Source organism: Haemaphysalis longicornis, unplaced genomic scaffold (assembly GCF_048455015.1).
Source record: "Haemaphysalis longicornis isolate Haplotype H1 unplaced genomic scaffold, Haemaphysalis longicornis Haplotype H1 scaffold_4, whole genome shotgun sequence".
NCBI lineage: Eukaryota > Metazoa > Arthropoda > Arachnida > Ixodida > Ixodidae > Haemaphysalis > Haemaphysalis longicornis.
Window position 1 is genome coordinate 21955259 of NW_027526361.1, and position 25232 is coordinate 21980490.

Below are 25232 nucleotides of genomic sequence, written 5' to 3' on the forward strand. Positions count from 1 at the left end.
CTTTGCACTTCATAAGGAACGTAGCGGTGGTGCCAGCGGCGCTGCAATTTGTGCTTGTGAACTGTTGTGACTAGCATAAGTGGTGCGTCCACGTGTTCAAGGACGTGAAAATAGTCGCGCTGTGCAGGCTGTCGGTTAACATTGCATTCTTGGCTACCTTCAAAACAATAAGCGGCGTTAAAAAAACAGCGCGATGGAAAGTGCACTGGGCTGGAACCTCGTTTGAAATAAAATTCCGAACACAAGGCAAGCTCAATACTTTTCACAGGCTTGACCTCACTGCAAACGTACACCGCAAGCGTAATGTCACGGCTATAGGGGTCAATAAGTCGAATAGGGTCAATAGGCCGAAGTGCACTCACGTCGACCCTGATGCCGTCCACGGGGAAGAACTGGCCCGGAGGCCGGTCGGAAGGCACGAAGCGGAAGAACTCGACGTCGTCGCGGTACCACTTGACCGAGTAGAGGACGTCTCCCTCGAGGTCGTAGGCGCACCTCAGCCGGGCCTCTGTGCCCACAACCACCGTCTGGGGCACCTCCAGCGACAGGATCCGGATGCACCGCACTCCTGCACGTGCAGGCCGGAAGACGAGGCACGTGAACATCGCCGCGAGTGCGACGCTGAGGGGATTCGCGCGTGCCGGCTGAGCGCGAGTGCCGGTTTTTAATGTACGCGAACGTGGGATATCCACGAGATCCTTCAGGCACAGTACAATCCTCAGATTCCTCTGAGAGAACAAAAAAAAAACACAGTAAATAATTAAAAGAACCTTCAATTCAAGCATGCCAAGCAAGCACAGTGTTCGTTCACATTGCACTGACGGCTGGCATTGCAAAACTGGCCGCTGAAAAGATAAAAGCTTTCCTTCCAATGTTCAAGCCACAGATAATATCCCTTCTGTTCGGGGTTTCTCGCACTAAATAAATTATTACGGCAAGCGCGATAAATAGCTGGTGGGTGGGACAAGGGGGCTGGAGGGAAGGGTTATTTTACTTGCATGCGTGTGCCCTATAGGAGGAGCTCGCTTGGGGACGCAAAAATGTGCCGGCGGGACATAATGTACCGGAAACTCAAGAGCGACGACAGCTGTCACAGTGCCGCGATTGAATGACGTGTTGCTGTAATTCCTTGCTGATTTTTTTCACCGGTGAAACAAAGTTTCGAACACTTTACCAGTCGCATTCACATTTCCGCATTACATGGTCCCTGCAACAATATATATCTTTTTTCAACACCCGAAGCACATCGAGAATATAATTGATATGCGCGACCAATGATAATCGATAGGCGCGAAATGCCTCAGCCAAATATGAATGATCTACGCATATGAGATGAGTTGAAGAAGCGCCTAAAGAATCTCCTTTCTTATACGGCGTTCTCCTAAGTGCATGTAATTTTTGTGTCCTTCTGCGACATCACTCAAGATATATTGACGCATTGGCTAGATCTCTGTCAGCTTCAGCAATAAAACCATTCGATAGTCGCTTTAACAACATGGAAAAAAAAATAAAGCATGCAATTAAATGGTACGTATCGGCTGCAGCGAGTAAAACACGGTGCATCAATCTGTGTTGGAAATAACTATTGCTTTCGCAGTGGTTACAGACCAGTAAAAAAGAGTGAAAATGCTTGTCAGCAGCCTCCCCCCCCCCCCCCCAACCCCCCCAACTGTGGGCCCTATTTACATGAACATCACAATGATAGAAGGTTTAGCAAGAAAGCTGCAAACTGCACTCCAGTCGATTTTCTCACCGGGCTGTTTTCCGGAGTGCAGAAAGTAATCATCGTCATTGTCACCGACACATTTGTCGACATCGTAGAGTTTCATACTAATATATACTGTTGGAAAGTCTGTCGCTGCAGTCGCGGGCCGTGGTGGACGGCGCCATTGCCGCTAGCGACGTTCCTCTTCCATTTTGAAGGTAATAGCGCACAGAAACGGGGACAAAGAAAGGAACACACGGACAAGCGCCTTCTATCAACTGGGTGGTTTATTAGAAAAAACACAGACTTTTATACCCTACAACACTGCGCAGGTCAGTACAAGAACCTTGCGCCTTGCGCTAGAGAGCTTCGTGCTTCAAAGACGAGAGACTTTTACAGCAAGACTGTATACCTGTACCCCCAAGCGATTACATATCCATTGGCAAAAACGCCAAGGCGCCAAGAATACACTGCATGCTTCGACCCTCACCGGGTTTCACGTTAGTGGATATAGCCCGGGATTTTTTTTCGCTCTCTTCCCCTACGATCATTCGTCATCATCGTCAGAGAAAGTTGGCTTTCCTGCAGAGCGTATTGGCGTGAAGCCGCATCAGTGAGGACACTAAAGCTTCGTTTTAATAAAAGAAGTATACAGCAAGCAGCTGGTTGTCACACAGCTCCCCGCAGCGCATTACTTCCGAACAATAGAAAACAATTCAGTGTACCTAAATAATTCGGGGTATTCCCACTAACGCACCAGGGACGGTTCACCGGTGAACCTGACGGTGTGGTTACAACTCGCCACGCACTGCGGGCTTGAAATTACCGCTAGGGAGATTGCACTGAAGTGCACAGATGGGAAGTCTTAAAGACACAAGTTGGTCAATGAGGCATTCCTCGAGAAGTTGCCCGAGGATTGCGAGGAGGATTACGAATACAGGTTCCAGGAATGCAGTGGCGAACACCTCCGCATAGAGATGCATAATGAGGGCTTGAACAATCAAAGCGGTGAGAATCGGAAAAACGTTCGACGGGATCATGAGGAGAAGTGCATTGAGAGGTACGACCGTGATGTGTACACGAGGGCAGTGAAGAGAGAGAGAGAGAGTCCAGTGCCATAACACAGATAGATGAAGATGGCGACAACAAGTGCGAACAGGAATTGAAGGGGCATAGTTGCCAGAAATGTGACGAGGAGTCGAATGCTCAGAGGGACGGGACACTGAACAGCGGAATGCAAGGAAAAGTGCAACGGTTATTGGTACCAGAAATGCGACAACAAGTTATTACCATAAGATTTCCCAGGAAATCATTTTTAAAGCGAAGCTTTCTGTGTCTAACTTGGGGCGGTGTCAGAAAAAAAAAACTCATACATAAACTCATATATAAATAAACTCATATATAAAACTCATATATAAATACAAATTATAAACATAAACATTTGAATAAAGAAAGTGCATATATCACAAGCGAGAATCGGTAAACAATTCAGAAGAAGAAGTTGGAGCAAAAGAATGAGCTTTTTGAGCTGGAAAAGAATAAAAACTAACAGTGCAGGCGCCTAGACACGGATAAGTGTCCAGGCTTGCGCATGGGCTGGCGCCACGTGAGGGGCTCGCAAAAGGAAAACAAAAATACCTAGTGCCGTGTCAGTCAGCGTTTGAGCAAACAGCGTCGCCGACAAAACGACTGTCCGCTGCTTCTGACGTCACTCGCTCTGCGTTGCTAGGGGCAACTACCTGCGCTCATAAAACTCAGAACCATTGTAAACCGACCATGGTAAAACTAACAACCATTCTAAACAAACTCTCCTCGACTCAGTGCCACGCACATGGAGAATGGGGCGGCCAAAGAAGATCTGGACGCCTGAAGAATATACGGTCTATCAGGAAGCGCGTCGCACTGCCAGGCAAGAATGCAATCGCCCATCAGAAGAAGAAGAAGAAGAGGAGTGCAGGTCTTCGACGGTGAGGGAGTGCTCGACGTTGACTTTGCCGTGGTGGACGATGAAGTATACGAAGACTGAAGTGGGAACTGTACAGAGGTCAAAACTGTTAGCAACAATGCGCGAACGCGTGGCCTTCTATACGTGCAGCGCACCCCGCTGATAGCCACCGGCGTGACCAGCGAGATTAGGTGACGGCGCTGCGGCAGCTAGGCATGCGAAAGCTATTGTCGATGCTTCCTTGTTTCGGGGGGAGAGATTCGACACCAAAAGTCCCTTACCACGACCGCCGCAAACGTCAATATTAAACATTATCTGATGCAGATAACCAGCGCAGTCTCGTTTTCGCCTTTGGTATGGTTCCCACATTCCTCTTTTTTATATCGGAACCACACCAAAGGCAAAATTACGCCCATCTTCCCGCGAGGGAACCCTGATGTGATGCGACGCATCAGGGGGGAGCGTTTGGACTGACGCTGGTATTGGATTGCGTCAGTCCACTCGTTAAAGGGACTGTCGCTTCCATCACGTCTTCGTCGGAAGATCTTGCACGGAGGTATCGTCAAGCAAAGTCAAGTCAAGTGCGAGAGCGAGCGCTGGACTGATCCGGCGCCGTGCGCTCCCCCGCTCATATTCCCGCTTTTGACAGGGGAGGAGCCGGGGGGGAGAGTCACGCGCATGCGCACACACGCGCGCACTCAGAGCAGCGAAGCGCCCACGCACAGCTGTTGTTATGATAATGAGACGGAGTGAGAGTGCGCACACATGCGCGCACCCAGAGCAGCGAAGCGCACCTGCGCAACTGTTGTTATGATAATGAGACGGAGTGAGAGCGTTGCGCACAGCTGTCGGAGAGAAGAACGAAGGAGAGTTGCGCATGTGCAGTGATCTTGCGGACAACGCCGCGACGACGGAGGGACATACCCGAGAGCAAGAGATACGTCGCATCTAATAACAAGACTGCACTGGTTATCAGCGCAAGATAACGTTTAATATAGACTTTGGTGGTGGCCGTGGTGGGGGACTTTCGGCGTCGACACTTGCCCCCCGAAATGCGAAAACATCGGCAATAGCTTTCGCATGCCTAGCCGCCGCAGTGCCGTCACCTAATCTCGCTGGTAACGCCGGTGGCTATCAGCAGGCTGCGCTGTACGTATCGAAAGCCACGCGTTCACGCGTTGTTGCTAACAGTTTTGACCTCTGTACAAATAAAGCCGTGAGCTGCCACCCTCCCCCCGTGTCTTACCCGTGCCGAGGAGGTGGCGCTTAGGAGGATCCGGGTGGGGGTGGCTTTAACTTCCGCCGTGACCCGCCAATGGCCTCACTTTAAAGATTGTTTTACAGACCCCGGTTGCCCGGTTTGCCACCGCAGCGATGCAATAGCCGACATACAGCACTTGCTGTGGTCTTGCCTCGCTTTGCGTCCTACGAGACTGCGACACCTTGCGGCGACGGGCCTCCACGTAGACGACGCATCCGCATACAACAAATGGATATATGGGCCCAATTATGGTTTCCTCCTACTTTATAGGCGAAGCGAACATGCTCATGTTAATCCAACAAACTTTCCTCATCATCAACTCATACCCCTTATCTATGCCCTGCGGCAAAATAAACGGTCAAAGAAAAAAAGCCCTTATACAATTCACTTTGCGTTTGATGTGGTTTTCTGACGAGTACCATATATATACACAGGGTTAAGGGTTCTCAGCCCATTTTCGCCACGCATAAAGAGAGCCTTTCCTACGCCAGCTCGCTCAAGCTTTTCGTGACGTATACAGAGCAGTGGCCTCAGCACCGACACAGGTTTTGTAACCGCGAGCAGGTTTGTCAGCCGCACAGAAGCTTCTTGGAGGCCGAGTGTTGTGCAGCCTGGTGTAGATTCTGTATGCGGGTCGAGATGAAAAGTTGTAGGAGAAAGGAAATGTGACCAGGCGGTTTGCAACGGCCGACACCAGAAAGAGACTGAGCCTATCTTCTTGCTGCTTCTAACGTTGGAGGGTTCACAGTTCGAGGAAACGTTTCCCGATAAAGTGAATTATGCAAAGTCCAGTCCAAGGGCCTGGACAAAGAAGGTAGAAGGGACAGCCGCATACGTTGAGGGATTCCACGTGTGTCATCGATTAATCAATGGGGGGATGTGGAGCTGCTCATAAATTATGTCTTGGCGCGTTTTGGGCGCGCGTTTACAATAAAATTACGCTTCCCTTGCGGGCCACGGGCGGTCGTCATGGCCCGCTGTGGACGCCAACGCCAAGGAAACCCAACACATTCGGTGAAACGGGATCTCGATCATTGAAGCATGCTGATGTGCCAAAAAGAGAAGGGAAACAAAGGGCAAGGAAAATTAAGATATTCATAAAAGGAATAGAAAGATGGAAAGGTGGCAAGAGAAATAAGAGACGAAGTCACTTGCCATGAGCGAGAGCTTTCGCATAATTGATAATGAAGTTACATGTTGGAGGCGTTCCGTCTAGATCGGATCTACACAATGTCCGACACCCTTATTGATGTGCTCTTTTTGTGCCGCGCGCCATTCTCCTTATGGCGACAAGCGCTTCTATGGCGGGTCGTACGTCACAGAAAGTAGAAACGAAGCTACAAACTTACAGCCCTGTGGAGAAAAATATACGTGAAGATGATTGACGGTGGCCACCTCTATGCATGCGGAGCTCTGTGCAATGCGAAGGGCGAGGCATTGACAAAAGTGCCGTGGTTCAGGGGCATGAAAATACGATAACATAAACAGCCGTCGCGAACCCTATAGAATTGAAGCCAAGGAGCAAAAAAATGAGAGTAAGGGAAAATCATCTATTGCTGATGTTGAACATGGCTTAGAAAATATGCTGTGCTAATTCGAGCCTCCAGAAAAGCTCAAGGCCGTCGTACCTACATTACTTCAAAGAACTCTTCGAAAGTCTAAATATCCGAGACATTACGCCACCCAGTCAAAGCTGGATGTTTGAATTCACTGATATTTTGCACTTCTCTCCCCACCCCTTTTTCTTTTTTTCATAAGGGATCGGATTAGAAACCTACAGGTTTTTGAGTGGACCCGTCGCGATGGTTCGGTGGCCAAGCAGTCGTGCTATTCGATACCCGGCCGCGCTTGCTGCTTTTCTGATGGAGGCGAAAAGCGAAAACACCCGTGTGTTGAGGTTTTGGCGCGCGTCAAGAATCCCCAGGTGGTCAATATTAATCCGGAGCGCTTCCCTACGGCACGTGGCGTAGCCCAGGTGTAGCTTCGGCGCGTTAAATTGAACTGAAGTTTCTTTATTTGACCACAAAGCAGCGCGTGCTCATACAAAGGAAATTACAAACAGAAATGTCAACAACGCAATGTGGTGTGGAAAATGAGGAGAAAGCTGCGCACATGCAGCTTGACAAAGCCCCACCTTCCAGAATAAACAACAACAACAACAAAAAACAAAAACAAAAAACAAAAAACACACGAAAAAATGAAAAGAAAACAAGAAGGAAGACAACAGGCAAACTATGCAATAATTTCTTAGCAAGAATTTAGATAGCCTAACAAAAATAATTTTCTCAAGGTGCTTCGAAAATATGGGCAACACAGATATGGGCCTATAATTATTCATAATATTTTTATCCCCGTTTTTACGAATAACAACTACCTTAGCATTTTTCATTCGTTTAGGGAAAACTCCGGTGCCTAAGACAAGGTTATATATGTGAGTTAACGATGGCAGTAGCATATCAAGGACGAAGGCAACCGGCTCCCTTTTTATACCATCGATGTCCTCACTTTTGCCGTTTTTTAGTTTCGTAAAAGTACTAGCAACCTCAGATTCATCAGTGGGGCCGAGGAAAATTGTAGTACCTAGAGGTGCGGGCAAGTAGCCTATAACACTGGTGTCGTGGGTGGTTTCGAGAGAATAGGTAAAGTGATCATTAAATTTGTTTGCTAGCGCTGTACCTTTGTAGACGGACTGTTCAATAGTCATTTCGCATATGTTTGACGTAGGTTTGCGAAAAAACAAAAATGAATTAAGTTTTTTCCACATGTACTTAACATCTGTGATGCCCTGGAACATACTAAAATAGTAGGCATTCTTCACTTGTCTTAGGATTTTAGTTAAGCTGTTTCTATACGTCTTAAAACATTTAAATACATTTGGATCGCGGTTTTTCAAGAAAGATCGGTATAAATTGTTTTTAGTGTTAATCATCTTTATGTGGGTTGACGTAATCCATGGCTTACGAGCCCGTTTTGGTTTTTTAGCTTCTCCGTAGGGAAAACATCGTTTGTAAACTGAGGAGAACTTTTCGATGAAACGTTCATAAGCCGTATCTGCCGAGGTACACGCAAACACATCATCCCAACTAATGCATTCGAGTTCGTTGCGAAATCTGGAAAGGGTATCCGCCATTATGGCTTGAAAAGTAGGCTTTATATTTGGTTCTTTTGGGCAGTAGTGGCGGTCGGAAACTAAAAATATGGGCAGGTGATCGCTAAGTGATACGTCAACAGTACCGGAAATTCCCATAATTAAAAATAGTCTATGAGCGTTAAGTGCGCTAACTGGAAAACAGAGTAACCGGACGAATACACAAGAGAAAGGAGGGCCCGAACACGGCGCTAACCTACAACCGATACTTTATTGTTTGACGCGAAGTGAAAGTGACCTCATTATCACCAAAATTTGAGAAGGATGAGAACTGGTGAAAAACAAAAACCCACAAAAACAGAAAATATAAAACCCATGATAACGCATTTCAATACAAACCCTGAAACCAACGTCACGTATACGTCTTGTTGCCCCTCTGTGACCACCGATATAAGGATTTCCGATTGCTTTTGCGGCCGAGGATATAGACGGCATGCTGACAGTCATTCGCGCTGGTCAGTGCCATCTACATCCCCGCATGATAACAGTGGTGACCCATAATGCGCGTCGTCATGTTAGGCATAAAAAGTTTAATTTAAAGCGAGCGCTCCTTTCTTTCTTCCTCCGCAGTCACTTGGCACCCCCCTTAAATATTCTTAGAAAGTTCATACACAGTTATATCTAACATCAGAAGTTGGTTTAGGCTGGTTTGCGCTTGTCACATTAACTTTGAGCGAAAAAAAAAATACTTGCGACGATCACGGAAGCAGCAACGTGACTGCGGACGCAGGAGCCTGCACGTCGAAGGTGGCGTAAATCTTTCGCAGACAGGAACAAGGTTCCCCCGTTGCCAAGCAACGTCATTTGCTTGCCCTTTCTTATGTATCAACTCAGTAATGGACGAAGGAGGACGAAGAAACTGCCAGTCGGCTCAGTGGGGGACCGTTTTATTGTCCCGTATTTTCGATTTATTTCGTCCCAGCTTACAGTTCGATCACGAGGCCCACAGATGTTTTTTTCCAGCATAGCTTCGCTGACTGAAATAAAAAGGACAGTGACAAGCAGTGATAACTCGGAGCGGTGGCACCAAATAGCCACCGCGATGGTGTGCGATCGTATCGCACCCAGCTCGGATTACAAAAGCCTACGGCTCCTTTCGTCGCTACAAGGGAGACCAAGAGAGATACAATAAATCCCTTCACTGGCTGAAATGATCGTTTGCCTGTTGTCGCTGTGGTCCTGGGTTTGTGCCCTGACAGCGGGCTGTGAGGTATACGCGCATGTATGGACCAGAGTGTGAATTTTGCCCTGAAACATGCGGGAAGCCTTTCTTTGTTTCATTGACAACGTCCTGCGCCTACCTTACAGCCCTCTCGTTAAAAAGAAGTGTTACAGGACGTATTGTGGCGATGTCGGTCTGCTTGTATTTCTGTTGCTACTCACACAAGACTTTTTTTTTTTTTTTGCGGTGGGAAATTCTAAGTTTTATCCATACAAATTTTCGGGGTGAATTGAATAAATTTTATTATGTGTGTTGCCCCGCTGTCTTGTGCCTCCTGCTTGGCACGCTGTATAAGAGCCCGTCGTTCCTGCTCGGACTCGCTGCTCAGCACCTGATCCCATCGCGCTGCAGTGGGTCGTCGTACGCGTGGTGTTAGTGGTCATCGTAATCATCAGCCTACTCGGGCCCACTGCAAGACGTAGGTGCCTCCCACCCACCTCCAACCGCTCCAGTCCTGCGCTGCTCGATTCCACAATTTACCCCAGTACATCCCCATTTCATCCCTCCACCGGGTTTAAATGGCCGTCCCCTTCTTCTAAACTCATCTCTTGGTACCCACTCTGTAACCCTAATTGTCCACCAGTTGTCGGTTCATCTCACTACGTGGCCAGCCCAGGTCCATCTTTTTTTCTTTATTTGAACTATGATATTGTCAAGTCTAGTTTGTTGTCTGATCCAGGTAGCTCATTTCCAGCACCTGAGTGTTGCTCCTGTGAGTATTCCTTCGATGGCCCGTTGATCCGACCTAAGTTTGATTTCTAGTTGTTTAGTAAGGCGCCAAGTTTCAGCTCCGTATGTCAAAACCGGCAGTATGCACCGGTTGCATATTTTTCTTTTCAGTGACAGAGGTAGCTTACTTTTCGTTATTTGGGAGTGCTTGCCATCAGAAAAGCGTCCGCTGCGTTTTTACTAGCGGTCGCTAAACGGCCAAGGTTGCTGGATTCGATTCAAACAGATAAGGAATTTGGAAAGACAGAAAGAAAGTGGAGAAAAAATGCCCTCCGGGTGGGTTCGGAACCCACGACCTCCAGAATACGCGTCTGGTGTGATGACTACTACGCTACCGGCGGGGCTATTTTCCCCTCCACTTTCTGGGGTATTTATGTTAAGGTATTTTTTGTTTCCTGCACTTGGGGGTGGTAGCCAGCGCCACTCGGACTACTCGGGGTGAAGGGCACCTTCTTTTTAACCCCCGGGCCGTGACTCGAGTGTCTACGACATGTCGAGAGTGGTCGAGCAGCGTTGAACCCTCTTAAGCTCCCTATGGCAGTAAGGCTGCCAGAACAGAGGCCCTCGCTATGCATATAGCGAATCAGAATGGGAAATGAGAAATAAGGGCTGGCAGTCAAGAAAACCTGGGAAAACCATATATATATCAGGTTAGTATAGACAGAGACACATGAGAAAGACGTAGGAAATAGAAATAAGTTTACTGACGTTTCAGGAAGAGGACTTCCTTTCTTCAGACTTCCTTTCTTCGGACTTCCTTTCTACGTCTTTCTCGTGTGTCGCTGTCTTTTCGCGCTCTGTGTGTGGTTTTATATTTCCAGACTATATATATATATATTTATAGGGAGCAATAAAACTTGGAAGATGGTGGAGAACACAAGAAAAGCAAACTTCGAACAAGGTTGAAACCACGCTTGTTGCCAACGTTTCAGCAAAGAGACTTGCCTGACAAGAACAAAACATATATACTGACATTATATATATACTGCCAAAATATATATACTGACATATATACTGACAAGAACAAAAGCAACGTGCTTTACAGGAGAAGGGTTATTAACCCAGCTCATGGCACCTTCATCGATTGAAAATCCAAGGAAACACACAAAAAGTTTGCGCGCCTTACATGAAACAGCTGCTTATTTATTAACCACGAGGAAACAAGCGTTACCGCCTAATGGTTATTGCCGGGCTGGGCCTCGAAAGCTATTTTGTTATAAGCGTTACCTTTTTGTCTTGCCTGATTTTGCCCATAACACGTGTGCGACGTACGTAAGCGGCTTCGCTTTATTTATCGCTTTCGAATCTCGCGCCTGCCTCCCGGCCCAGCTGTGAGAGTCTATGAAATAATCAGGTGCCAGGTACTGGCGTTTGCTGGGATGAAATATCGGGCTATTTTCGGAACGACTCTTCCTGCTATTTGCGTAAACAAGTGCCTTCGTTAGGCGGGCACACCAGCGACGTCTATAGATAAACTCCGAAGCTTCGAAGATACGTACTCAGGTTTCTGCGGAGCAAGTTAGGCGCCTCAGTATTTGGTTCATACTTCAGCACGAGGAAGGAAGCAATTTGAACGTAATGTGATTTCTCTGGTCTAACTATGTGGGGCCGAAAGTGCGATTTCTCTTTTTCTTTTTTTCTTAGGCGAATCGATAAAGGCGCATAAGCGAACGCGTCTTGCACACCCGAAGGCTACAAATAAAACAGGTGGGTTGCGTTGTAATGCGGGCGCAACTCCTGTTTTATTTCTAATCACAGAAAAGAGTAACGTGTTGTTCGTACAATGGTAGAACATTGCTGCTATATTTTGTTTTTAAAAGAGACGCGCATTAATATATTCCTCACTTTTCCGTTTTCCGAACGTTTTCCGAACCGAAGCTACAACTGGGCTGTAAAGCGCGCAGTAGTCCAGAGATACTTACTGCGCTTTTCTGCAGCACCGCGTTAAACGGTTTGATGCAACGGATAAGGATGATGTGCAGAAAGTACTCCGTGAAAGTTCACTCACGGCGAGATTTCTTACACACGGTCGCATTACTTTTTTGAAATGAGAAAGTGTGAGGTAACACATTACCTCGTGCACGCTCACAGCATCACCACACGTATTAGTAGTATTTTTTTATTCAAAGGGGTGTTTCAGGGACGATTTCTAATGTTTTGTATCCAAACCAACATGTGACAACGCAGGTAAACAGATAAACAGTTTAGCGTTATAATATGATAAAATATTACACGTTGACTCAGTAGACGCATAAAAGTTCTTGTTACTAACTGAAATGTTAGAAATCGCATGAAATGTCGATGATTTCTTTCCAGTCGCCTTTTTGTTTTGAAGAAACATCAGCTAAAAGTGACCTCCAAACGTTTCTTGTCTTTTAAGTGCCCGATTTAAGGATTGCTTATTTGTCCCTTCTCTAAAGTAGTGATAGGCATAGTTACTGAAATTACAACTGCCAAAATGTCCAAAACTGCGCTTTTACTGCAGCACCGTGCTGAACAGTTCGATGCAACGAATAAAAAGGGCACGCCAGAAAACCCCATGTTTCTACACTTGATTTAGGTCGAAACTCCGGCTCCACGTAACCAAAATGGCGGTCTTTTAAAAGAATAGGTTAAACGGGTCCGAATTCTCGAAATGATGCCACAATTCTCAGCGAAGCTCCTCTACACAAATTAACTAGTTGCGTTTAGAAAAAAAAATGTGTAAATTTTACTCTGGATGGGATTCGAACCAAGGTCCTCCTGAATGCGAGAAGAGCGCGCCCTACAGGAGTAATTTGACCATGCTAATTACAGCACTAGCTATTAAGCGGCAAAGAACGTTTCCGCTGATAACGCAAACAAATGCGTTTGGCAAAGCGTTTTAGTTGTATGCATTTCACTAGCAAAACATAGACACGGACGAAGAAGAAGTACACAGGACACTCGCTAGACTACAACTGAAATTTTACTTAGCGTCCGTGAAACAAAGACCGATAACATATCACCACGACCTACCCCTACACATCCCCACACACGCCAGCCTATGTGTCACACATGCGCCCTCGTAGGTAGCCTATCTCCTTATCTGTAAGAGTGATTGAAGGGGTGCTCACACAATTAACTCCTTCCCTGTAGATATGAAATGCCTCGTTAATCTCGCGACTAGTTTGGTCACGTCCAGATCCTAAAACACGTGTTTTATCGAACGCCGGCGTACAACCAGTGCACCGCCTGCAATGATCGGCCAGATGGCCTCCCGCCGCAAGCGACGAAACTGCTGCACGGGGCTCTCTCAGCCTGCCCCGTCTGTCCCACGTAGCATTTGCTGCAGGACAGCGGAATGCGGTAGATGACACCTTCATTGCAGGTGACAAAACTGGTGCCATGTTTCTGGGTGCAAGCTTGGCGTGGCTTCTCCTTTACGGCGGGGCACATCCTCATCAGCTTGCCAGGCGCGGTGGCCAGCACTTCCACGCCACATTTTTTCCCCGTTGAAATTGATCGTTGAAATTGATTTTCGCATGTAAAATAACTGCGGTTTCCTCCACTCCGCCGAGTCGTGGGAACACGTAGAGTGGAGGACAGACTTAGAATACTGCCACAGGTTTGGAAAAGCGATGCTGGCTCTTTGGACAGCAGGGTGGTAGCATTGCTACAAATCAAAGCCCTTTTCTTAAGAGACGGATGGTTAAAACTCGAAGCTTTCGTCCATGCAACCAGAGTGAAAGTCTAAGTCCAAAATCTAAACTGCTTCGACTGTGCAGTGCAGGAACTGTGCAATCGGGTGGACGTCGGCTTCATAACGCGATGGACACGGGTGCATTCCGACCATGGGAAGCGTTTTTTTTTTCTTTTGTGGCGCTGGATGTGCTTTTGTGAAAACCCATCGTCATCATGTACATACCTTCCCACAGTGTAACGTGGCTTTCCCGCAGTGCGTTTTTGCGTACGGTCGCCATCAGTAAGGCAAAGAAATCTTCAGTTGATTAACTAAAAAATAATCCCCTAGTAATGTCAATAGTGGAAATGCAAATAATACTACAAAGGAAGGCCTATGCTTTAAAATGAATCAACAGTCGTTCCTGACCCTCGCCTAGGATCCAAAGGAAGGTGTAGAATTTTGAAAGCTGCAACAAATGTGTACTGTGCACTGAGCGGCTATTAAGACGTACAGATAGAACAACTTGCACACGCCTCTTTACCTTCGCCCTCTCGATCGATGCTCGGAATTGTGTTGCGAAGACTGCATGCATTTTCCTTTTTTTTTTTCGGCTGCTCGGTTGCGCTGCCCGACTGGCAGGAGTGAACACTTGGTTGACGCGTTTAGGACTCGTAAAAAGCTGTGTTTTTTCATTTACTTCGGGTGTTTTCGAAAGAGCGAGCTCGAAGAAATGATTCTAGCTGCCGCAGGTAAAACGTTATGCGGAAGAAAGCTCCGTCAGTGAACTAAATCAATAGCGGTCAAACCAAAATCCACCCGTGTTTCTCGCCCGGTTTTAGGCTGCCACGGACGGTTGACGACAAAGAAAGAGCTTTCCTTTCTTATAAAAAGTGCGCTACCAGTCAGAGTTGCACGGAAACGTGTCTTGAAGCTGCTATGGTGTCTCTGTAATCCAGAGTAAGTGAACTGCAGAACAAACCAAATTAATTTCCGCACTTCAAACTGTTAAAGATCATCTGCGATCAACAGACGCAGCAATGAACGATATGAGCAAGCGTCTGACTAGCCTAGAAACGCATTACTGCCGGCTTTCAAGCATGCGCAGAGAACTAGACGACGCGAAAACTTTAACCGCTGAAATCACCCGGCATTATCATAACTTTCAATCCCGTGCGGACGATAGCGAAAACCATTCACGCCGAAATAACTTGATATTTTATGGTATTCCTGATCCCAATCCCAAAGAATGCTTTGCCGATTCAGAGGCAACAGTCATTCGTTGTATTACTGAAAACCTTGAAATAGAAATACATCCTTCATATGTAGAACGCGCACACCGCCTTGGACGCCATTCGCGTGACCGCGTCCGCCCTGTAATTGTAAAATTTAGCTCGTTTAAGGTCAAACAGTCGATCTCGTTGGAAGGCAAGAAATTCAAAGGCACTAACTAGCGCGTTGGCGAGGACTTTTCGCCTGCCATCCGACATGCCCGAAGACATCTTGTGACTTTCGCCAGATCAAAATCTACAGCATTCAGTTTGAGCTTCAAAACTTTGTTCATCGGTTCTAAACGTTACATTTTTGATGAATCCTCACAGACAGTGAAGCAAGTAACCTAGCAATCACTGCGTCGTCCATTATCATCAAGCAATCCCCAACCAACGCCGCAAACTAGCGTGTCTCTTTCCGTAATCATTACCAACATTCGCAGCTTCATTTCAAAACGCGAAATCATCTCTAATCTTGTTTCATAATCCAGTAGCAACTTGTTTTTAGTGACGGAAACATGGCTTAATAGCGACGTAAATGATCAGGAAGTTCTGGCTGACTTGGCAAATTTTCAGATCTTCCGTAAGGGCCGGGACGGCAGGATGAGAGGAGGGGTGCTCATTGCTGTTAGCCAGGGCCTACCAGCAACTTTGGTGAATCTTTCGTCCGATTTGGAGATAATATGGGTAAAATATCAAGCTGTACCACAATCAGTTTTAATTGGCGTGGGCTACAGGCCCCCACATAGGAATCCTGACTTCTCCGGCAAGCTTAATTCTGTGCTAAATGAACTTTCAACAAAGTACCCTAATGCCCACACTATCTTGTTTTGCCTAATTTCAACCTAGCTTAAGTTCTCACCAAGCCAACCCGCCTAACCCAAGGCTGTGAAAGCATATTAGACCTATAATACGAACCAGTGTTCCTGAAAGCATATCTATTTCCTACTTGCCAGAAATAAGTGACCATAAAGTAATTCAAGCCAACATTTTAATCACTACTCCAAAACAACGAACCGCCAAAAAGAGCATACGACTGTATGATAAACGAGACTACACTGCTATAAATAATGAATTAAACCATTTTCTTCCAACATTCAAAGCCAATTTTCATTGTCGCTCGGTGCATGATGACTGGAAGTTATTTAATATAAATGTGATATATTGGTAAAAAAATTCATCCCTAAGCTCAGTTTCCGTGCCAGTTCCCAAAAACCATGATTTACCGAAACTCTCAAAAGATTAGAAAATAATAAAAAACGCCTTTTTAGCTCCGCCAAGCAGCAGAATATTGAAAATGCATGATTAAAATATTATGCTGTTGAAAAAGCTTACCTAACGGCAATACGAAACGCTAAGCATTCTTTTTTTCACACCGACTTACCGAAATTGCTTACTAGTAACACTAGGAAATTTTTGCAGGCCATAAATCCCAACCACCCGTGCACTGTTACTCTTACTAATGAAGCAGGTGACGTGGCCACTGACTCTGAATGTGGTGATATTGATAACAGAGCCTTTACATCTGTTTTAAGCAAAGAAATGGACGTTCCACCCCCTGCACTGCCTACTGTAGTCAATACTGTCATGCCACCAATACTTTTTGTCGAACCCGGAATTTTTGCAGTCATTGACAAACTTAAATTATCTTTATCATCAGGTATCGACAACATGAATTCAAAATTTCTAAAGAACACTCAACACATCTGTGCAACATTTTTGTGCCTACTTTACTCGCAGTCTCTTTCCTCGGGTCAGCTTCCTGCTGATTGGAAACACGGAAATATCACCCCAGTATTCAAATCAGGTATTAGAGAGTCACCCCTGAATTATCGACCCATTTCATTAACCAGCATCCGATGCAAAATCATCGAACATGTCATATACACCCGGATCATGAACTTCCTAGATTCAAATAACTTTTTCAATTCCGCACAGCACGGGTTTCGCAAAGGTTTCTCGTGCGAGACTCAACTGGCCATGTTTTCTCACGACTTGCATATTAATTTTGATTCTAACGTGCAGATTGACACCATCTTTCTGGACTTCGCAAAAGCATTCGATAAAGTACCCCATAAACGCCTTGTGTTCAAACTTTTTTGGTTAAACCTACAACCCGACGTCCTAAAGTGGATCCGTGAATTTTTAAGTAACTGCACTCAAGCTGTTTTTGTTAACAGTGCTACCTATACTTCCCTTCCGGTAACATCCGGTGTCCCGCAGGGGTTAGTTTTGGGTCCGCTTTTATTTTTCATATTTATTAACGATATCCCAACTCACGTATCCTGTAAAATCCGAATGTTGCCGATGATTGTGTTATTTACCACACTGTTTGTAACGCTTTTGATCAATTAGCTGTACAAAGTGATCTTAACAATGTAAAACAATGGTGCGAAGATTTGCTAATGGAACTTAACCCTGACAAATACAAAGCGTTATCCTTTACCCGCCGCCGCTCTCCACTTGTTTTTTCTTATTCTATCAGTAACGTTCCAGTTGAAACAGTTAATTCATTTAAATATCTGGGAGTCAGATTCGGCAACGATCTTTTATGGGGTTTGCATATCACAAACGTCATATAATCGGCAAATAAAACTTTGGGATTCTTGCGAAGTCACCTACGTAATGCACCCAGAAATGTAATATTATTAGCTTACAAAAGCCTTGTAAGAACAAAACTGGAATATGCTTCCCCAATCTGGAGCCCGCAACAAGCCTATCTTCAAGACGCCCTTGAGTCTCTTCAAAACCGTGCCGCTAGGTTTATCCATACTGCGTACTTCCATGACGTCAGCGTATCTTCACTGAAGCCAGAAATTGAACTACCCCTCCTTACTTTTCGCCGCCTTATCGCCAGTATTTTTCTAGTTCATAAGTTTTTTCACAGCTCGATGCCCATGCCACCTTATTTTGTTCTCCCAGCGCACATCTCTCAACGCACTGGTCATCCCCTTGAAGTCGCACGCCCACGTGCAGGCACCGTTACTTTTTCTACATCATTTTTTCCTCGCACAGCAGCTGCCTGCAATGGCCTTTCAGGCGACATTCTTGCCATTACTTGTACTTCCACCTTCACAAGTAGTATCACTAATCACCTTTCACCGTAGGACAAGCGATTGTTTTCTGCTCAGTTTTTTATGTACCCACCCCTTATGTAACAACCCGCAAGGGGTCTTTAAGGAAATAAAATAAAATGAAACGAAATGAAAACAACGGCTCTTTTTTAAGGTCCGTTGGATAACACAAGAAGAACGTGTGGGCAATAAATGGAACCTACAAATCATTTATACGAACGGGGTAATCGAAGTTTGAAAATTTTAGCCCATGCAAAGACGTAATGTCATGGCGAACAGAGCAGACGGGAATTAGGAGCAACATCTTGATGGAAATTACCACGTTGATTTTATATTTCATGTGAAGTGTTTATGAATTCAGTAATGTGGAGCGGGTCCGCAAGATCCCGTCATAATTTAGCAAGCTCATCGATAGTCTCGAGGAAAAAGGTAGCTTCAGTTTAGGTAAGCATTGAAAGCTGAAGATTTTGAGTGTGTGTGCACTCATGTGTGTATACGCGCTACACTATTCGATTACAGTTAAACCCGGATGTAACAAACCTCTACGTAAAAAATTCTACGATTTAACCAAGTTTTTCCATTCCCCATTGCCATCCCCGTTAAAGCCCATGTGTTTGCGAACTCTATGTAACGAAACCGCGCTATGGTTAACCTTTATTTACATAAAGGTTAACCATAGGTTAACCAAGTGGCTAAGCTGATCAGTCATTGTTTGCATTACTTTTACTGAAACGTCGGCCTGAGAAATGCACTAATTTAGCTAATACTAGTATGGATCCAGCAGCTACGAAAAGGTCTAGAATCGCCTAAAAACAAAATGTCATTATGATGGAGATGATGATTATTATGATGATGATGATGATGAACAGAGCGGCTAGTGCCATCCCGCGGTTAACGTAGCAGGTTCGTCTAGTTTTGATTGTGTTGCACGACACCAAACCATGTAGCAGGAGAAACTACACCTCCCTTTTTCCGCCCGTACGGCAAACTACCCTGCTTTTCCCCGCCTGAGTACTATGTCGGTTCGAAACTTAAGTTTTGAGGGGCTAGGCCTGTAGTCGCGCGTCTCCACTGCTATCTGTGGTATCGATTCGTCGGTGATACGTTCTGCGGTCAGAAAACGAAAAGTTTTGTCTTTTCAAGACAAGCTCACAACCTTAAATGCCGTCTTCGCCGGTGACAAGAATGTCGCCGCTCAGACAATATCCCGGCCAGCCGCCTGTCAACAATTTTGACCTCAGAAGAGAGAATAAAGTTCGCCAAATGGCGCCCTTTCAGCATACGGCAAAAGTGGCGCTCAAGTTACTTTAGTGAATTCGGGGGTGAGTGACCTTGCCTCCTTGGAGACCCGTTTGTGCCCAAGCTCGTGCGAAAGCAGCAGGCGTAACTCACGCAGTTTTTCACTGCGAAATAAGTCTTTGAAGGGTGAGTTCACTTTCACTTATGTCTAGCATTTTGGTTTCGTTTTGTCTTCATTCACGCGAGCCTTCAGTCGAAACCTGCGTGTAACAAAAACCTGTATGTAACGAAAAATTGCGAACTTCTGTCAACTTCGCCACATCCAGGTTTAACTGTATTCCAAAAATGCAATCTCGTGTCAAATCAAATCAATTACCTGGTGTCGAACCAATTGCAGGTACCTGTTTGACATTTCGAGAGTTCCGCGAGACACGTGCGCGAGACTAGTCGTTTCTCCTCCCGCCAGCGCGGACTCAATGATAACTACGGAGTGACCAAGCCACCATTCACCGCCTCATCTTCCCCAATACATTGGCCCACGTGGAAAAGCCAGAACCCAAATTTTTTCCCTTACCACTCTGTGCCTCCATCCAACGGGGGCATCAACCAGCCATCCCCAGCCCGCTTTGTCCTTTTGGTTTGGGGCAATGGTCTGACCAGCTCAGACAACGCAAGAACAACGGCTGATTCATCGGGCGCGCCGGATAGCTAGAGCCGACGGAGTCCTAGACTGAAGGCGCGTTCACACTTGCGACGAAAGCGAACGAAAGCGACGAAAATTTCGTCGCTTTGTCGCGCGACGACCGTTTTTGGCGAATGGTCGGGACCAATTTTTGTCGTCACGCGACAAAGCGACAGAATTCTGGTCGCTTTCGTCGCAGTGTGAACGGGCCTTAAGAACAACGCCCTGGCAAGTACGGTGACCATCTAAACCTATATTTAAAACCAAATAAAAAATTTTCCTCATTCTGCACAAAGCTTGACAACGCTGATGAAATAGGGGACGAGAATGACAAGCATATAGCGAACGGCATCAAGTCTCCTTGCGCAATGAGGTGACCGAGCATGAAGAATGTTATCAGCGCATGCAGAAGGCGGCGCCTTGTCGCTCATCAAGTTTTTCTGCAAACTGTGCGCGATGCAGAAATTTAAAACCATTTTCTGAGAGGCTACGCGATCTCGCGATACATTCACTGATGCAAAACCAGAGGTTTCCACTCCTTCCAATGAGTCCCGCAAAATCATCTTTCGCTCCTAAAACTAAAAACCTGTGGTTGATTCCTCTGCCATAAGAATGGGTAAAACACGAAAGTGAAATGTGCAGTGAAATCTGCAGCGAAATCAGCATGATTTTCGGGTCAGGGGCTATCATCATCACCATCACCGGTGGTACTCGCTTCACATCGGGTCCGCAGTTTTTCGATGATTGTGCCGGCTTATCACCTTGTGGACCAAAAATGCTTGCCCCAAGTGTTCCGTGAAATCATCAGGACCACGAGGATACCCGCCTTTGAGGTAGGGGACCATTTTTGAGGACTTTAAGGACAATTTTGTGCTCACCCGAGCCGAGCCGTTGCTAAGCCTAGACGTGTTCCATCGGCCGCTGGGCTTCGCCGCCGCCTGCGCCGACGGGCGGTCGCTGCTGGAACGGACATTGTTCCGAAATCTACCAGCATCATGGCCACTTCCATGAGTGTTGAAGTAGAGGGGGAGGATATTAACCCCGAAGAAGTCACCAGGACCCTGGGATGGCGCATCGCCGGTGAACGCAAGTCGCGCCCGCGTCAACGAGACCTAGGCCTGTCCAAAGAACTTCAGTCAAAACTCTCCAGTACTGGTCGTGGACCCGAGAATGCCAAGTGCAAGTTAATCGAGGGAGCGCGTATGCCTGCGTTGCCGCGAGAAGATACTAAGATTGTGGTGAGGCCACGCGGGGGTCTCAACATCAGCAAGGTCGGCCATGTGGAAGTTGGCCGAGCCATTTATGCTGCGGCGGGAGTCTCTAAAGAAGAACGGATCCGGGACGTGATATGTCCGAATTACCAACAAAACATCGTTATCATCAGTACTTCGAAGAGAGAAAACGCTAACCGATACGTGAGACTCACCCAAATTGTCGTCCAAGGCAACAAGCACGAGGTCAGCGCCTATGAATCGGCCCCACACGGCATGAGCAAGGGAGTCATACGAGGCGTCCCCCTCGGAGACACGGTTCAAGAAATCAACGAGAACATCGTCACCGAATTTAATCCCACTGCTGTAGAGGCCAACCGCATCGCCAATACGACGTCTGTGGTGATCGCCTTCAATGGACCCAAAGTGCCGAATTACGTTCGATACGGGGGCCTGCTCGCCAAATGCTCGTTGTACAGGAAGCAGATAGATATCTGCTACAAGTGTGGTCGCCTGGGTCACCGCATGGATGTTTGCCCGAATCCGACAGACCGGATTTGCCGAGGATGCGGTGCTCCAAATCCCGATGAACAGCATACGTGTACCCCCAAGTGTGACCTCTGCGGAGGCAAACATTTGACCGCAGACAAGGTGTGCAAAGCTCGCTTCAAGATCCCGTACGTGGTACGGAAACGTCAGTGGGAGCGGAGGAACGCCAACACGTCACCAGAAGCCTGTAAACCACCACGTCAGGAGAGACCAGCTACGTCAGGGAACCGGAGCCGCTCTCTATCCCGTGACGACAGGAAAGGGCGGAGCAACAGCTGTGCCTCAAGGCCGGGCTCGAGAGCGTCGTCGCCGGGTGACGTGGCCGGGAGCAGCTGCAGCGGGCGCCGCCGGGAGTCGCGCTCAAGGTCGAAGACCCGGGGACAGACGCCAGCCAAGAACGCCGCTAAACAGGTGGGCTGGGCAGATAGATCTCCTATCGCTCTTAGCAACAATGATTTCCCTCCACTTCCCAGTACCCCTAAGAAAGATTGTGAGGAATGCACGCAACTCAAAGCGCTTATAGTTAGGCAGAATCAGCAAATCAGCGAGCTTCTTGCGCGCATGGAGGCGTTAGAAAAATCAAAAAGCAGCGAGGATGACACAAAACGCAAAATTGCCAAGAGGGACGCTCAGTCAGAGCCCCCTGTGACAGCTATGGAGGCAGAGAAAATTGAATCGCGTCCATCGGAGGAGCCAGCGTGGGCCGAGCCCATTCAAGCCCTCACAGCGATGGTCACACAGCTTACCAGCCAGCTCGGCTTGGTAACGTCCAGGATGGCCAAGTTCGACACGCTCGAGGCTAATGTCAACCAGTTGATTCTAACCACCCAGAAAGCCAAAAAGGGAGCGCCGTATGGAAAACCATGCATGGGAAGTAGTCTCACGACCACCAGCCTGAGCCAAGATGGAGGACAGTCGTAAGAACAGGAAGGGAGATACAACGACCTTGGTCCAATGGAACTGTCGAGGAATAAAGGACAAAATAGGGGAATTGCAGCAGTACATATATAATGCGGAGGACAAGCCGGATATCCTTGCAGTACAAGAAACGAATTCGCGACCGAAACTCCCTGGGTACATCACATACACCGATCCCAGTGAGAAAAGCACGGCAATCCTCGTTCGAAGCAATATAGCTGCTACGCAACACATGACTGGCCAGAGAGGGTGTGAACATGTTCTATTGGAAATCCACAGCAGAAGCATAGGAAGCAAAGACAACATCTTTATACTCAACGCGTACTGCCGGCCCTCTAAGAAGGACCTAGACATAGAGGGCACGTTACTCGACAGCAAGAGAGAGGCGGGCAGCCGGCCTTTATTGATATTAGGAGATTTCAATGCGCCTCACTCGATATGGGGCTACAAATTCTGCTCAAAGAGAGGCAGGATGCTGGTGAACCTCATGGATCAGCACAACCTAGCCCTCCTCAACGAACCAGACACTCCCACCCGCATGGGTACAAGTACGTCCCGTGACACCACTCCAGACCTTACCCTGCTGAGTGGAACTTTAGACGTGTCGTGGCGGAACACGGGGGTAAACCTGGGTTCGGACCACGATATACTAAACATCACGATCAGGGGGCCCATGTTCAAGGCAAGAATGGGAACAGCAAAGCTAACTGACTGGGACAAGCTTCGACAAAGGCAAGCAGCCGACGAAGATGAGAACATGAACAGCACCAGACCATATGGGGAATGGGCCAAGGAGCAAATCGAGCTGGTAGCGAAATATACCCAGAAAATTGCGACCACACTACAGACACCCTTTGTGGACGCAAGGCTTGCCCACTTCTGGGAAGCTCGACACAGCCTCACCAGACGCTGGAAGAAACAACGACACAACAGGAAACTTCGCAGACGCATCCATGAGCTCAACAAGCAAGCTGCTGAATACGCGACCCAGCTGTGCAAAGAGAACTGGCTGAGCGTGTGTGACGGTCTACAGGGCACCCTGTCTACCAGGAAGACGTGGTCTCTCCTCCGTCACCTGATCGACCCTCTCAGCAGCAAAAGCGCGACTAATCGAAGCCTCATACGCACCCTCAACAACTATACTGGCGGTGTCGATGAACTCATCAACGACCTGAAGGCCAAGTACCTGAAAACTGAGAAGGGAGACATCGCACCTCAGGACTATGCAGGACCTACCAACGAAGCAATAGACAAACCATTCACCGACACCGAATTGGTCGCGGCAATCTCCGAGAGCAATAAGGCCAGCGCGCCAGGACCCGATACCATTACCTACAAGTTACTCAACAACCTCGGGGACAAGGCCCGCAGAGAGCTGCTCCAGTACACTAACCAAGTCTGGGAGACTGGCAAACTCCCACCGGAATGGAAAGAGGCAGAAGTCCGCTTCATACCCAAGCCTGGGAAGACACCTCACATTGACAACATGCGACCGATATCCCTCACGTCCTGCGTGGGGAAGATCATGGAACGTATGGTACTCAAGAGGTTGCAGCGACATCTGGATGCCACCGACCAGATGCCGGAGACAATGTATGGCTTCAGGCAACACCTAGGCACCCAAGATGTTCTCATACAACTTAACGAGCTAGTAATCAAGCGGGCAACGAAACAGGCGCCCCGAGCGATACTAGCGCTCGATCTCAAAGGTGCCTTTGACAACGTCACGCATGATAGTGTCCTCCGCAACCTACGCAACACGGGTTGCGGAGTGAGAGCGTACAACTATATCCGAGACTTTCTTAGCAACCGAACGGCCATGATCAGAATAGGAGAGAAGACGTCCCAACCGATCTTACTGGGGGATAGAGGAACACCGCAAGGTTCAGTTCTCTCCCCACTCCTGTTCAACATTGCTCTCCTGCCGTTGCCCAAGCTTCTCGAGTCCATTGATGGCCTGGGACATGCATTGTATGCCGACGACATCACCCTCTGGACTGCGAGAGCAGGATCGGATGGATGGATCGAAGACACGCTCCAAAAAGCAGCTGAGACGGTTAACAGCTATGTGAAGGCCTGTGGCCTTTGCTGTTCGCCTCAAAAGTCGGAGCTGACCATTGTTAGACCACGTACATCAGGGAAACGATCAGAAACCATTGGAATCACTCTAGAAGGGATCCGCATCCTTCCGGTACCTCAACTCAGGATCCTAGGCCTCTTGATCCAGGCAGACGGCAAGGCAACGGCTATGATCAGAAAAATCAAGCTCGCGTCAGACCAGATCTTGAGTATGATCAGGCGAGTGGCCAACAGGCAGAGGGGTCTGAAAGAATCAGACACATTGCGCCTCGTTCAGGCCTTTGTTACCTCAAGAATTATCTACGCAGCGCCGTATATGCAACTCCTGAAAAATGATGTAATACAACTTGACACAATAATCAGGAAAGCCACAAAGCAGGCCCTGGGTATTCCCACAAACTCGTCCACAACAAAATTACTACAAATGGCAGTCCACAACACAGTAGCCGAGCTTATAGAAGCCCACCTGTCCAATCAAAGGGTCCGCCTTAGCCATACCAAGGCGGGCAGAAGCGTCCTCCGCAAGATCGGATGGCAGCAATCCCACTATACCTGTCAC

At 47.4% G+C, this 25232-nt stretch overlaps 1 protein-coding gene across 2 annotated transcripts in view; it reads right to left on the reverse strand.

Annotated features, from left to right (window-relative positions):
- The window catches only part of LOC144178367 (uncharacterized), a 71946-nt gene that overhangs the window by 18932 nt on the left and 27782 nt on the right, over positions 1 to 25232 (reverse strand). For both annotated transcript variants that reach the window (XM_077706148.1, XM_077706149.1), the window contains exon 2: positions 363 to 568. In XM_077706148.1, coding sequence (XP_077562274.1) covers positions 363 to 568 — 206 coding nt within the window. The remainder of the gene's footprint in view (positions 1 to 362; positions 569 to 25232) is intronic.